The 15,244-nt window shown below is 43.3% G+C and overlaps 2 protein-coding genes across 2 annotated transcripts; one reads left to right on the forward strand and one right to left on the reverse strand.

Annotated features, from left to right (window-relative positions):
- Nucleotides 1-954: 954 nt before the first annotated feature.
- On the forward strand, nt 955-3,640 carry LOC140311470 (interferon-induced protein with tetratricopeptide repeats 1-like). The gene is made up of 3 exons (XM_072388850.1): nt 955-1,198; nt 2,237-3,539; nt 3,576-3,640. Exons 1-2 carry the CDS (start codon nt 1,191-1,193, stop codon nt 3,534-3,536), a joined length of 1,308 nt encoding a protein of 435 aa, XP_072244951.1. The 5' UTR covers nt 955-1,190; the 3' UTR covers nt 3,537-3,539; nt 3,576-3,640.
- Nucleotides 3,641-5,971: 2,331 nt separating this feature from the next.
- Nucleotides 5,972-14,883, reverse strand: prpf38a (pre-mRNA processing factor 38A). Its single transcript, XM_072388823.1, has 10 exons — nt 14,688-14,883; nt 13,435-13,594; nt 11,977-12,098; nt 11,016-11,101; nt 10,671-10,781; nt 9,575-9,681; nt 9,469-9,495; nt 8,539-8,630; nt 7,719-7,767; nt 5,972-6,233 (listed from the first exon to the last, which is right to left on the reverse strand). Exons 1-10 carry the CDS (start codon nt 14,815-14,817, stop codon nt 6,188-6,190), a joined length of 930 nt encoding a protein of 309 aa, XP_072244924.1. The 5' UTR covers nt 14,818-14,883; the 3' UTR covers nt 5,972-6,187.
- Nucleotides 14,884-15,244: the final 361 nt, after the last annotated feature.

Raw genomic sequence — 15,244 nt, forward strand, 5'->3', positions numbered from 1 at the left:
AATCAGCCATGACATTAAATCCACAGACAATAAGTAACACTGCTTATCTTGTTGTGATGCAACATTCTTCTGGAAAAAATGCATCCTGGCATTCACATGGACGTGACTTTGACACCTTCCACCTGCCTAAATACATTTTGGCAGATTCAGTCCTCACTGAGAGCAGAAAAGTGGATCATATCCTCCATCCTGAGACCTCTGCTCTGCTTCCTGTTGGTTTCTGAAGCTTTAACTGGTTTCTGAAGCTTTAACTGGTTTAATCTCAGCTCTTCTGCTGGTTTCTGAACCTTCAGGAACAGGTTTGCTTTCTGTCCTCAGAGTTAGAACCAAACATGGAGAAGCTGCTCTCAGGTTTTCTTTTATTTATTGATCATATCTGGAACAAAGTCCTGAATAACTGCGGGTCTGAGTCAACTCTTCTTCTTTTAAATCAAACCTGAAGACTTTCCTGTTCAACTCTATATTAAATGAACAGATTTAATTCAACTGAAGGACTTTAATGAGTAATTTACCTTTACTTTTAAGTGTAAATTAGGTTTAATGCTGCCATGTTCCATGTAAAGCACTCTGAATGTCCCAGTTGTTGAGGTCATAAAAACATTTACCTGCTGAGAGAGAGAAACACAAGTTAATGACAACAATGATGTCATCTGTACATAATATCCTTTAAGAATTAAACGGGGAAAAGTGAGGAACGGTGTGACGTAAGAGTTAAATGCGGAAGAAAAACTTTATTCATTTTGTTTTAAACATGAATTATTTGTAGCTTAAACAACTGCATGAATCATAGTTTTAGATGAAGGCAGAAACATTTGATTCATACTTTCTGTTCCTTTTAAACGGCGTAAGTTTCCATTCCTGGGAAACCGAAAGTTACCCTGTGCTGTAACGTCAGTGACGTCACCATGTTCGGTAGGGCGAACCGGATCCAGAGGTGGCGCAACCTTCGTCTCAGACTGACTTCTTCCCATTGGACTTGGATTCCTTCAGCCTGTAAAATCGCACAGATGAATCTGCGCATCGCGTCGTGAGATGCGTCTCCTGAGACTTCGCGCGACAACGCACCGCCTATAAAAGCCTCTGCAAACTGAGCTGCGATCTGCAGATTATCGAAGACGCCGGAGAAGCTGCTGCTTTGATCCAAGAAAAGCTCTAAAATTCACAAAGATTCACATTTCCAAAAAAGCTGAATGATGAGGTGAGTGCCTGCATTTGTCCTCAGGATAATTAACGCGATGTTAACCTCTTTCTCTCCTTTCTTTACTCATCTTTACAGCGTCTTTATTCCTTCCTGTTCAGGGTTAAATCTGTCCTGCCGTATCCTCACATTGTCTTTCTATTCAGTGTTTCTCATGAAAAGGACAAGTTCAGTCGTTGGAATCTTTCCAGCATCTTCTGATCAATATTTCACTTCAATACATTCATCACATTCAGAGTGTTGTCACAGAAAGAGCTGATGAAAACTTCTTTTTAAACTGTTTTAAATAGTTTGGTTTTAGATTTACATGTTACTTACTCTGTTATAAGTCTGACAGAAAAAAAAATAGAAAATAGATAATTAAGTCACACAATGAGCCCTGAAAGGCAAAAAATAAATAAAAAATCGAATTATTCTCAGTGTTTATTGGGGAGGTGGCTCTGACCACCAACTGTTTTCATGCTGATGACCGGACAGACTGATGGAAACATACATCATTCATCTGACTCATGAGTTTAGCAGTTCTGTAATCATTTCTGCAGCTGGATTTAGTTTGGATTGTGGTTGTTATCAACGTGTGAGGCGGTTTTCAACATCTCTGCGGCCAAAAACAGTATTAAGATGACCGCCAGTGAGCCGCCATGAACAAGGTGCGATTTGGCGCCATCTCCTGGTAGAGGAGAGTATTACAACACAAAAGACGGGAAAAGTTCGCGTCAGTTTGATTTTAGCCTCTTGGGGCTCATAGGGTGAAACAAAACGAAAGGTTTTCAGGAGTCATTTCTGGGGACAAGTTTCTGAAAGCTTGTTTTACTTCTTTTCATTTAATTAAAGTGTTTGTTGCTGTAATAAACCTACACCTTCTTCTGACCACAAGGACCCTTAAAGGGCGAAAGGATCACACCACACTTTGGTCCTGAGGAACTTTTTGTTTTGTTTTTGCCTTTAAAGGTTATTATTATCGTATTAATTTAATTATCTGAGCAGATTGTACCATCTCTGGTGATTAACACGCCTTTTTAAATGCTTTTCCGTCAGTGCTGCTCAGAGTCAGTCCAAACTGGAAGCCCTGGAGTGTCACTTCACCTGGGATCTGGACCCCGACAAGAAGAAAATGCTCCATCTGAAGGATAAGCTGGAGGACATCGGCACAGAGGAAGGAAACAGCTGGCTGGGTCACATTTACAACCTGCAGGGGTTCATCCAATACAAGTTGGGCTTGACTGAAGAGGCCCAATGTCTCTTCAGCAGGGCCACGGAGGCCTTCCACCAGCTGAGAGGCACAGAGGAGGGTCCCTGGTTGGTGGTGAACTACGGGAACCTGGCATGGCTGCACCATCATCTGGGTGAAGAGGACAAAAGTCAGGATTACCTGTCAAAGGTGGAGGCCCTGATAAAGAAAGACCCATCTCCACTCCAGGATGAGCTCCACCCAGAGATCTTAGCAGAGAAGGCCTGGACTCTGATGAAGTTTGACAAAGAAAAGAGGCTGCTGGCAGCAGATTACTTCCAGAGAGCCATCAGGATGAAGCCAGACATGGTGCAGTGGCAGACCAGCCGGGTGGTGGGCTTGATGAGTGTTCATAAGCACAGTGACACAAGCCTGGATGGCATCTTGGAGGAGATCAGAATGGCCAGAGAGGAGGATCCAGAGAACTTGTACCTCGCTGCTCGAGACCTGGACTATCGTGCCAAGAGAGGAGAGCAAATCGAAGATGAGGCGCACGAGTTGGCAAAAAAGATTTTAACGAATCCCGTCAGCAGCTACAGCGGCTTGAAACCACTGGTGAGGCTGTACAGGACACTCAACCTCTATGATGACGCCATTGATGTGTCAGAGGAGGCCCTGAAGAAGCATCCGGATGAGCGCTACCTGAAGAGATGCGCTGCACTCTGCTATAAATGGAAAATCCTGTCCAGAGACAGTCGCCCAAATCAAAGAATGCTCGACAAAGCCATCAGCCTGACGAAGGAGGTGATCTCTCTTTACCCCCACACTTCCTTATCCAAGAAGATCGACCTGGCTCTACTGTATGCAAAGTCAGTTCAGGGCCTGAGGAAAGCAGATCAGATGTTCCAGGAGCTGCTGGAGAGAGATCTGGAGCCTGCAGACAAACAGCTGATCTACAACAGATACGCAAGATACTTGTTCTACGATCGGAAGGATGGGCAGCAGTCGATTCGGTACAACATGAAGGCGGCTGCGATTCCTCACCAGGGCTTCTACAGGCAGAACAGCATCAAATCGCTGCAGAGGATCGCAGAGCGAGGCAGGCACCGAATGTGCAGAGAAATCCAGGAGTTTCTGGCAAATCTGCCAGATTCTGAGTCTGAGTGAGTTCTTAAAGAGACAGGCTCCAAATGTGAAGCTTTTCACATGCGTGTTAACAGCTGAGCTCAGGGTGGAGGAGAGGAAATTTCACCTCATGCTCACGTGTCTTTTTAGATAAAAATGTTTTAACAATAATTCCATTTCTTATGTGATAGTTTTAGGAAGAAGACTGCAATCTTTGCAGTGTCTCTGCTTTTATAAAGGCAACAGATGCAACTAGTTAGAGCGTAAAATGCTGCTTTTAAGCTGTAATAACACTACTGAACAAATATGTTCAGGAAAAATATCTTTTTCTGGTGACTGTACAAGAGTTCAAGCATTTATTTGAATAAAACATGCAAAACTTAACACGTCTGAATATTTAATGTTTCCTGGATGTATCTGTTAAATACAAACTGAGCTGAATAAACGTTCTCATCAGGCATCTCTATGCGTGGGTTCCCTCTGGGTTCCCTCTGGGTTCCCTCTGGGTTCCCTCTAGGATCCCTCTGGGATCCCTCTGGGATCCCTCTGGGTTCCCTCTGGGTTCCCTCTGGGATCCCTCTGGGTTCCCTCTGGGTTCCCTCTGGGATCCCTCTGGGATCCCTCTGGGTTCCCTCTGGGTTCCCTCTGGGATCCCTCTGGGTTCCCTCTGGGTTCCCTCTGGGTTCCCTCTGGGTTCCCTCTGGGTTCCCTCTGGGATCCCTCTGGGATCCCTCTGGGTTCCCTCTGGGTTCCCTCTGGGATCCCTCTGGGTTCCCTCTGGGTTCCCTCTGGGATCCCTCTGGGATCCCTCTGGGTTCCCTCTGGGATCCCTCTGGGATCCCTCTGGGTTCCCTCTGGGTTCCCTCTGGGTTCCCTCTGGGATCCCTCTGGGTTCCCTCTGGGTTCCCTCTGGGATCCCTCTGGGATCCCTCTGGGATCCCTCTGGGTTCCCTCTGGGTTCCCTCTGGGTTCCCTCTGGGTTCCCTCTAGGATCCCTCTGGGATCCCTCTGGGATCCCTCTGGGTTCCCTCTGGGTTCCCTCTGGGATCCCTCTGGGTTCCCTCTGGGTTCCCTCTGGGATCCCTCTGGGATCCCTCTGGGTTCCCTCTGGGTTCCCTCTGGGTTCCCTCTGGGTTCCCTCTGGGTTCCCTCTGGGTTCCCTCTGGGATCCCTCTGGGTTCCCTCTGGGTTCCCTCTGGGTTCCCTCTGGGTTCCCTCTGGGTTCTCCCACTTCCTCCCACATGCAAAAACATGCATGTTAGGTTAACTGGTGACTCTGAATCGTCTGTATCAGTGAGTGTGAGCGTGCACGGTTGTGTCTTGTTTGTTTCTGTCACGTTCTGTTTAGATTATTCTTGTTTTCAGGTTTCTTGTCATGTTTTCCCGTCACTTACCTTCACTCAAGTCCCCGGTTTTCTGTTTCACGGCTTTCTTTTGTGATAGTTTTAGGAAGAAGACTGTAATCTTTGCAGTGTCTCTGCTTTTATAAAGGCAACAAATACAACTAGTTAGAGCGTAAAATGCTGCTTTTAAGCTGTAATAACACTGATGAACAAATATGTTCAGGAAAAATGTCTTTTTCTACGGAAAATTCATTCTTTTTGTTTGAGTGTTTAACCTACAAATGATTTCGCTGCACGGTAAGATGAGATAGCTGCACTTTAAGGGGGATGAAGCTGATATTTAGGACTGTGTCTGGGGAGGGAAGGTAGAAAAAGGATCAACTATACCGAAGGAAGGATGACGTGGGCTATATATATATATATATATATATATATATATATATATATAGTGTTCAGAGCAGCTCTGTATTCTGTACTGTGTTGTTATCTCTTGCAAAATATCATTATTAAAAGCCTCTTTTCTCCTCAGAAGAAAGTAACTGACTCACTAGTTCTATGTATTCACACCTTTATTTTAATAAAACGTGCTGTAATTATTTGGTGTTTCTTTAACACGTCTGAATGCATCTGTTAGATTCCAGCTGTTAGCTGAATAAACTTTATTATCAGAACACAAAACCAGGTATTTATGCAGTGAATTTTACTGAAAGAACCGAACCAGAAGCTCCAGCAGCATCAAACTGATAAACAGCAGCAGGAAGTTTAAACAGGAAGTCCAAATAAAACCAGAATAAACTGAGAGAAGTGAATTAGAGACGGGAGAGCAGGCAGCACAATGACATCACACGGTTAGTCTGACCCAACACATCTACGTAATGCAGCTGCAGCTGCAGTCTTTTAGTCTTTAACACACTTTCCTTGGTGTGAAGCAGCTTTCACCAGCGTTGGATTGATGCTGATGCTGTGTTGTTGAGGTCGTAATCCTGCTCTAACCCTTCAACTCACCTCCATCACCAGATCATTATGCAGGTCTGTGCATGGATTTGACTTGTTTCTCAGCTCGGTCACATTCATGCACAGCTGTGACATTTAAATTCAGAGTAACACGCAAGAATAAACATCCTGAAAACTTCACATGAATCAGGGTCTTTATTTATATGTCAAACATCAGTTCAGAGTGAGTAAAGTACAGAATACAGAGAGCCACAAACAGAGGTTTAACCCCAGAAACACTGCTGTAACAGCGGCCCGAGCATCCAAAACTGAAAGTCCTGCCATAAAAAAGTACTTAATACAAGAGTTAAAGGACCAGAAAAAAGAGGGGAAACGGGTTCAAATAAAAAAGGGAGATCACTCGTTTCCTCTTCGACTCTTCTTGTGACTCTTTTTTGAACTCCTGTGAGGTGAAATAAAACATTAATTCTCATTAAAAAGTTAATGTTACAAGAAACAAAACTTCATTCACTGTATCTAAAGTCGGGATCCAACGATCCTGCATCTGTACGATATCTGCATCTGCATCTGTACGATATCTGCAGCTGTACGATATCTGCACCGGTACGATATCTGTACGATATCTGCACCTGTACGATATCTGCACCTGTACGATATCTGCACCTGTACGATATCTGTACGATATCTGCACCTGTACGATATCTGTACGATATCTGCATCTGTACGATATCTGCACCTGTACGATATCTGCATCGGTACGATATCTGCACCTGTACGATATCTGCACCTGTACGATATCTGCACCTGTACGATATCTGCATCGGTACGATATCTGCACCTGTACGATATCTGCATCTGTATCTGTACGATATCTGCATCTGTACGATATCTGCATCTGTATCTGTACGATATCTGCACCTGTACGATATCTGCATCTGTACGATATCTGCACCGGTAAGATATCTGCATCTGTATCAGTACAATATCTGCATCGGTACGATATCTGCACCTGCACGATATCTGCATCGGTACGATATCTGAACCTGCACGATATCTGCATCGGTACGATATCTGAACCTGTACGATATCTGTACGATATCTGCATCTGTACGATATCTGCATCGGTGCGATATCTGCACCTGTACGATATCTGTACGATATCTGCACCTGCACGATATCTGCACCGGTACGATATCTGCACGATATCTGCACCGGTACGATATCTGCATCGGTACGATATCTGCACCGGTGCGATATCTGCACCGGTACGATATCTGCACCGGTACGATATCTGCACCTGTACCGATCCGATATCTGCATCTGCATCTGTACGATATCTGTATCTGTACCGATCCGATATCTGCATCTGCATCTGTACGATATCTGTATCTGTACCGATCCGATATCTGCATCTGCATCTGTACGATATCTGCATCTGTACGATATCTGCACCTGTACGATATCTGCACCTGTACGATATCTGCACCTGTACGATATCTGTACCAATCCGATATCTGCATCTGTACGATATCTGCATCTGTACGATATCTGTACGATATCTGTATCTGTACCGATACGGATTGGGTATCGTGACAAATCTATTCACCGAGTAGATTCACTTATTTTATGCCAGAAATAAGGTCTCGGTTTTAAAAAAAAACAACGAACTTTCCCTTTAAGTCAAGCCTTGAACAAAAGAATGATCGCAGTCTTTTCCACGCAATGAAAATGACCGTTAGCATAATTCTGGACTGTTTGTCTGTTTCAGTATCGGCCGATACTGAACCTCAGATATCGGTACCAGAGGTGCATCCCTAATCTAAAGTAGTTAAAAGAACAGTTAATTTCTCTGATCTTTAACTGTGCAGCTGGGTCTTCATCAGTATCTGACCCAGCTGCTCATAAAGAGACGTTTAATAACACTCACCTCTCTGGAGACTTGGAGTGGCTGCGATGTCTGTGGCTTCTGTGGTGACCTGGTTCACGACAGTCAAACTGTTACACTCATGCACACGTTTGTTCCCTCTTCTGTGTCGTTATTAGCATTTAAACCACATCTCTGAGCTTAATTACATGTAAACCTTCATAGATTCCACACATTTATGGTCTGAATATGCTGTAAAATAAAGTCTCACTCCATCATTTTCCCTTAAATTAAGAAAATTCTAGATGAGCAAGAAAAATCAATCTGTTGAAAGTGTTTCCAACTGCTCACAAGCAGCAGATAACTCCCCTGAACAATAAATACAGATAAATACAGAAAATCTAATAAAATAGTAACTTTACAAAAGAAAGGTCATAAATGGCATTTAAAGGCACGACTCGACCAACAGAATAAAACCAGAAGAGATTATTCTTCTAGGTTAAAGCTTACAGAAAGACTGGATGAAATAAGAATGGATGCTTCACTTCCACTCATGTTTCCACACATTTTCACAGATATTGACTGTGCATTTCCTTCTGTTCTATAAACAGAATTAATCAGGCTCCGTTTGCTTCCTGGTGAGCATCAACGATGCTGGTATTCAATGCAGTTCTGGTATAAAACCTGATAAAAGCCGTTCTGAGCAGCAGCAATAACCTGCTGTAGTTACATCATTTGGCCACATAGAGGCGCTGTAACACCAGCTGAAACAGACCAGGACGCACTGCTGCAGCACTGAACTCTGGTTCTGGTTCTGGCACCAGTACGGAACCAGCTTCAGGCTGGTCAGAAAGCGTCAGAAAGAGGTCTGAGCTCCACCTACCGGGGGATTTGGAGCGGTGGCGTCTGTCTCTGGACCGGCTGCGGTGCCGGCGGGGGCTCTTGCTGCGATGGCGCTCTCTGCGGGGCGACGGGCTGTTGGAGTACAACAGAACACATTCGAAACACCGTTTGTGTGGCAGGATTCATCCTGATATTCATTTCAGGGGCTCTTCGGACGGGTCGGCATTAACCGAACAGGTTTCAGTTCGCTCGCCTTCTTCAGGGGGTCAAACACACCGATTAGAGTCCCAGATCCTTGCTTAAGTGGAACCAGTTAGGCTCCTCCCACAGGAAGAACATCTGACGTCACGTTTTTTAAACGAAACAATACCTCAAAAGACAAATATCTTAAAATGAAACTAACTGAACTAAGACTTGGAAGAACTAAAGTAACTTATATAAGATTTTATTCAGCATAAAATCATTCGGAAAGAACTAAAGATTAAATGAAAAGCTTTACTAAATGTGCTCAGCGCCCAGGAAGAGAGCTGAATGGTGCTTTCACTGCTGCAGGAGGTTCTGAGAAAGGTTCTGAGGTTCTAAGAGACTTAGAACCATCACTCTGAGCAGTGATCCGGCTGCATCACAAGCATTTTAAATAGATCGGATTCTGCTTTATGTCAGAAAACACGATTCTAACAGAAGCTTTTTGGAGATTTAATTCAAAGGCTAAATAATATCCAGGTTCTTAAAGTAATATTTGGCTTCTTGGCGTATAAATTTCTTGATTCTTTCCTTTGTTTTCAGGCTTCTGCTGCTGCTTTAATGCATCCGTTTGGACTCGCTTCGACTCCCCGGAGAAGGCGACCAACAAAACTTTGAAAAGAGACTCGCTTAGAGTTGGTTTTACATCCAAAACACATTCACAGTCAGTGCCAAACACACAGGTTTGAGTCTTAGTGTGATTGAATTCGAAGGAAAGCGGCCGTACCTTCGTCTCTTCGGAGATCTGCTGCGTCTGTCGGGGAAACAATCAGTTTGACTCGGTTTTCAGTCCAAACAATTCTCTGGTATGAAAGGAAAAGCGCAACACAAACCGTCTGGGCGAGCGGCTGCGTTTGTAACGCGGCGACGGGGAGCGGCGGGGTCTGTCGTTGTCACGGTAACTGCGTCTGTGAGGTTCAGGGGTCTGAAGCCTCTCCGGCTGCAGGAAAAGAAAATCACAAACCTGAACAGACACATTTAAAACGTTCTTAAATCAGGGATGTCTGATGGTTTCAGAGGTTTTAATGAAGCTTCTTTTCCTCTCGGAGGGATTTTTGCTGTTCAGGGTGCATTCAAAGACCCGCCGCTTTGTGCGGACATCAGAGCCTCGACACGTCACCTCCTGCAGATCCCATTTAAATCTGATTTTCAGCTTGGTTTCAACCCTTTTAAATCATCTTTTTATCTCTCAGTCATTGTTTTTATTCATTATAAAGTTTATCAGGCAGAAGCACTGGCTGCTGTTCTTTCTGAAGTGTTTGATCGAATACTTCAGGCTTAAAAAGGTGTGAAAAGGACTGATAATCACTTTGGTTCTAATAATAAACACATTAAAGCTCTCTGAATAAATGCACTGAAGGAAACTGTGGATGAGGCTGAAGCAGGGATGTGAACTCTGGTCCTCGAGGGCCGCTGTCCTGATTCAGATTAAATGGATCTTTCTGAAAGATTGTTCATTTCTGCCCAAGCCTGCTAAAGAGCCATGGATCTGAATCAGGGAAACATCTAAAACATTGTTCCAAAGTGTAACAGCGAGGGGATTTAAATGGGGTCGGAGCACCTTTGCATCCTTTATCATCACCTGTTCGGGTCATTCCTGTGAGCTAAATGATTCTAAGTTGGTGATTCTGGCTCCTCACAGGCTGCTTTACAGCAGCTGCTCAGACTCTGTGAGCAGCGAGATGTTTAACTCTGAGAGGAGGCCAGGGATCGATGGAACTAAGGCCCAGATGGTGACAAAGACACCTGGTTCATACGATCAGGAAGTATTAACGTGACAACGATGGCGTCCTCGGTCGTTGTTGTTCATTTGGGTCTGAAAAGCCACTTGAAGTGCCGTAAACGTGCATTCTGTCCACTGACCAGCAGGGGGCGACAACTCTGACAGTAGAAAGTAAAATTTATCATCTTAATACCAGATTTAATTACCTTTTCTTCTTCCTCATCTTCTTCCTCGCTGCTTTCCACCTCATCCAGGTCCTCCTCCAGAGCGCTGATCCGTGGGTCCAACATCTCCGCCTCCTCCAGAACTTGCCTCTTCTGTAACAGACAGATGTTTCCAACAGATGTTAAAGTTTCTCCAAAGGGAGAAGTGAAACGATTCAGCTTCATAAATGAACAGGAACCGGTGTTCGTGAAGCAGGTTCAGCTCAGAAATATTTGTTTCATTCAAAAAACAGAAAACTTTACCCAAACAAATAAAATCTTAACATTCTGTCCCTCCTTTATTGGACACATTTTCCCAATGAAACAGGAACCCGGCGGTTAACGCACCTGAAGGCGAGGAAGGATGATGTCGCAGATCCTCTCTGCGTGAAGAAGATCGTCGATGAACTCGTCAACGTGCATCAGCTCAAACTCTGCACACACACACACACACATTAAACACTCATCAGCACCTGGAATGTGATCCTGGTTCTGAGCAGCATCACATATGTTCACGTTTCTGTTTCTGTATTTATCAGACGCTTTTATCCAAAGAGACTTACAAATGAAGATATAACAGCTTTATAAAAAGCTAACAATAAGCTCCATAGAAGGAACCCAGGAGTCCGACTCTGTCAGAGGGGACAGAGTAGAGATAGGGTGCAGGCATAGAAGGAAGAGCAGAAAGATAAAGTGCAGAGATAGAGGGGGGAGGGAAGTACAAGGTAAGTGCTGGGATAGGAGATGCTCTCTGAAGAGCTGGGTTTTCAGGAGCTTCTTGAAGATAGACAGGGACGCCCCTGTTCTGGTAGCGCTCGGTAGGTCATTCCACCATCGTGGGACGACACATGAACAGAGTTTGGATTGTCTTAGGCGTGGTGTAGGAGCTGCTAGACGACAATCCTGGGACCAACGGAGGGACCCAGTTGGGACAGAAGCCTTTGCAAGAGCATTCAAGTAGATGGAGCCGTTCCATTAAGCTCTTTGTAGCTAACATCATACATATTAACATATTCATGTTTTTAACTGCATGTGAAGCATCTTATTGGGATAAACGATGCAGCAGAAATGCATCTGCAGGATCCATAACAACATGAAAGAATCCTTCGGCTCACACCAAGAACATTAAAGCTGCTCAAACACAGAAAGCTCCACACATTAACAGCCAATCCTCATTTCCCTCCTTTAAAACATGAATAAAACATTAAAATAAGCACCTAAAACCAAACGCATTGTTCCACAATGACACTGAAAGCTGTCCCTTTTGCTTCCAGGAAGTGAAACATCTCATTCTTCTTCTTCAACTCACCTCCGTTTCTGTTCTGACTCTTGATCTTTCTGTAGTCGTTGTACAGCGGCTCCAGGTATTTGTAGCAGTCCACCGCAGTGCCAGTTAACCTCATGTACATGGCCCCCAGCAGACGCACGTATCTGAGAAAACAGACAGTTTCCGCTCAACAACAACATATAAAGAGCGTTCCCTTCGTCCTCTTCCATATCGTAGGAATATGACCCAAAGAAATGACCTGATTTCATATGCTGTGCCTCAACCAACAGATATCTGGTCCAAAACCTGTCAAAAAACATCTCAATAAGACCTCAGAAAACTGGTAGTTTACCGATTTCGTCACTCCCTTACAGTTAAATTAACTCAGTGGCTTAACTTTAACTCTTAAAGAGTTAAACTTGGGTCACAACCAGAGGGTCGGGGCGGAAGCCTCAGCTTATATTTGCCCTCTTTCTTACATTTCTAAATTATCTAAATGCCAGATCATTTAGGGACATTATCCCGGTTTGAAGCACAATAAATGAATAATAGATAACAAAAAGTAAGTGCATATACCCTCATACATGCAGAATTGTATAAACATTAAATACACACACATATAAATAAATATATATATATAAAACCTGTCTCAAACATCTCAATAAGACCTCAGAAAATTGGGTCAAATGTTGACAAAACAGGGCTTAATATGTCACCTTTAAGGGGGGGGGGGGGGGGGGGGGGGGGGGGTCGGTCACATGTTTGTTTACTACCAAAACTGTGAGGAAGTAACACCGAGGAACTGTGGAGCCCAGAGGAAACCATTCCGCCTCACTGGTCTGACACAGTCTGTGAAAATCAACTGAGGCGATGTTCTGATGACAGACAAAAGAGGATTTCTCTCCTTTTTCATCATCCCATGGAATGAGGTGCAAACTGCTGGTAATTTACCAGGGAACCAGCTGACATAATCAGATGATTTTGAGGTTTTTAATTCAGCGAGCTTCTTTATATAATGGAAGTAAAAGCGTTATCTCTCCGACTATAATAAGGTTAAAGATCTCGGACAGTTTATCTCCAGACAAATGACAGATGAAAGATACTCACAGGTAATGCCAGACGATCCACGCACCAACAAACATTCTCACACACAAACATGCAGATGTTTCTAACGCTATGATGCACAGTTGGAGTCAAATTACAGGAAAGAATGAAGCCATGAGAATAACAGTGAAGGAACCACGATGATTCAGCAGAACTCAAAGGCTGCAGGTGTCGACACCTTTACTGTATAAATGGGTTTTTATGCCGTTTTGGGACCATCTAATGTGAGGTTTCCAGACTCTGGAATAAGTGTTTCTCTGTATGAAACTGACTGTACGTATTTAAATATACGTTATTGTGTGTGTTTGTATGTTATCGACTCTGTTTAACGTCTTGTTTTTTATCGTGAAGTCCGTAATGAAGTTGGTTTTGTCTCCTTCTCAGAGGGGAACTCACTTGAAGTCCTCATTCTTTATGAACTCCACGATGATGTCTTTCTCTGGCTGGATCTGCAGCATCTTCAGCGTGAGGCAGAGGAAGGGCGTCGGCTTGATGTTTCCACCAAAAACGCCTCCCACGTACTTCAGTTCCATGGCTTTATCCACCACCAGCTCGGCTGTGGACACAACACGATAACATGAAGGTACAAACTAAACTGGTGGTGCAGAGCTCAAGAGACCCTGAAGACTTCTAAAAACCTTTCGAGATCTTTCACCTTCTTATTCAGCTGATAATTTAGTAAAATACGAGGCTCTTCATGGACTGAGATCCTCTGGCAGAGGACTGTTACTGGTTCCAGAAACACATTTAAGTCCAGAGGTGACAGAACATTTGCGTCCCCTGAACTTAGGAACAAGCAGAGAGCATTTTCTTATTTAGTTCTTATCAATCCATTGATAAACTGTCCTAAAATGTTATCAAATGTTTCTGATTTCATTTTATCTGCAACTACATAAAGCACTTCATGACATTTGTTTAGAAAAGTGCTAAATATTAAAGGTTATATTTTCATGATTCTGTAGTGAGAGATTTTGTCGGTTAGTGCTATTGAGCCATCTTAAACAATGTTTCAAAAACTAAAGAAACGTGTTTTAGGGGGAAATTTAGGGAGAAATTCCTGTTGTCTCCACTGAATTTGTGTCACTTCCCATTCAAATGTAAACTTACTTGCAGGGTGTTGTAAAAGTGTTTTAAAAAACTCGATAACATGCTTAAGGTCAGGTCTATGATTAAAGAATAAAATAAAAGCCAGATCTACTAGGTCAGGTGTGTTTGTGTTGTTCTTATTAGGGCGAAGATATTCCAGCCACGACGCAGAACGGATCAGTTTCAGACGTAAGTAGTCGATCCCTGCCGCAGTAAGTCTTAGAAATTATGTTATTAAGCTGCATCTGAGCTGCTGTGTGTTGGTGTTTGCTGTAATATGTTGTGTATCACTGTTAGCCGCTAACTAATCTGTTAGGATAATAAAGACACCATGAACTCCAGGTAAAAACCAGCTATATTTATATCTGTTTTTAAATTAGTAGATAGACTTCTAACGTTAACGGTTATAAACTCGAACAACTAGTCATCAGAGGAAGATTTTATGACACATTAATAGTTCAATTATCTCATTTAAACTAGTTCAATATTATTAACTGAACGGTATTTTTTCATCAATTAAGAGAAACTAGCCAAGTTAGCTTGTAGGCTAACACGCTACTGACCGGTGAGACCGAAGCACTCCTCCTTCCAGTATTTGGACTCGTAGATCCGGGTCCGGGTGATTTTCTCCACCAGATACTGCGGGTTGGTCCCGTGTATACTATTGGCATCTTTAACGGTTCTGTTTGCCATCGAAATTAAAATAGGCTAACGTGCTGACATGGGCTGCAAACAGACGATGACCCAGAAGCCAGTACCGGAAACGACTGAAAACACTTCCGGTTCAATCTCACAGCCGACCAGCAGAGGTCGCTGTCGGACAGTGTAGCGAAATACCGTTTTATTCTCTGGATATTTGATCTGGATTTAATAAATAAACACACTCAGATTTATTTTCAGGTATTTATTTCATATTACATTTATTATATATCTTTAGATTTTAATTACTCTATTATCTTTGTGTAAAAATAATCCTTATTGATTATTTTTTCTGGCCCTTTTATTTTACGTCCTTAGCGACGTAAACATGAAGAATACAAAAGCACATCTTTCGCTGTTTACTGATTTCGTCACTCCCTTCCTCCAAAAGTAACCGGCCTCCCTTCAACAAAACAGTTAA

The sequence above is a fragment of the Leuresthes tenuis genome, unplaced genomic scaffold (assembly GCF_036924035.1).
Source record: "Leuresthes tenuis unplaced genomic scaffold, fLeuTen1.0.hap1 SCAF_7, whole genome shotgun sequence".
Classification (NCBI taxonomy): domain Eukaryota; kingdom Metazoa; phylum Chordata; class Actinopteri; order Atheriniformes; family Atherinopsidae; genus Leuresthes; species Leuresthes tenuis.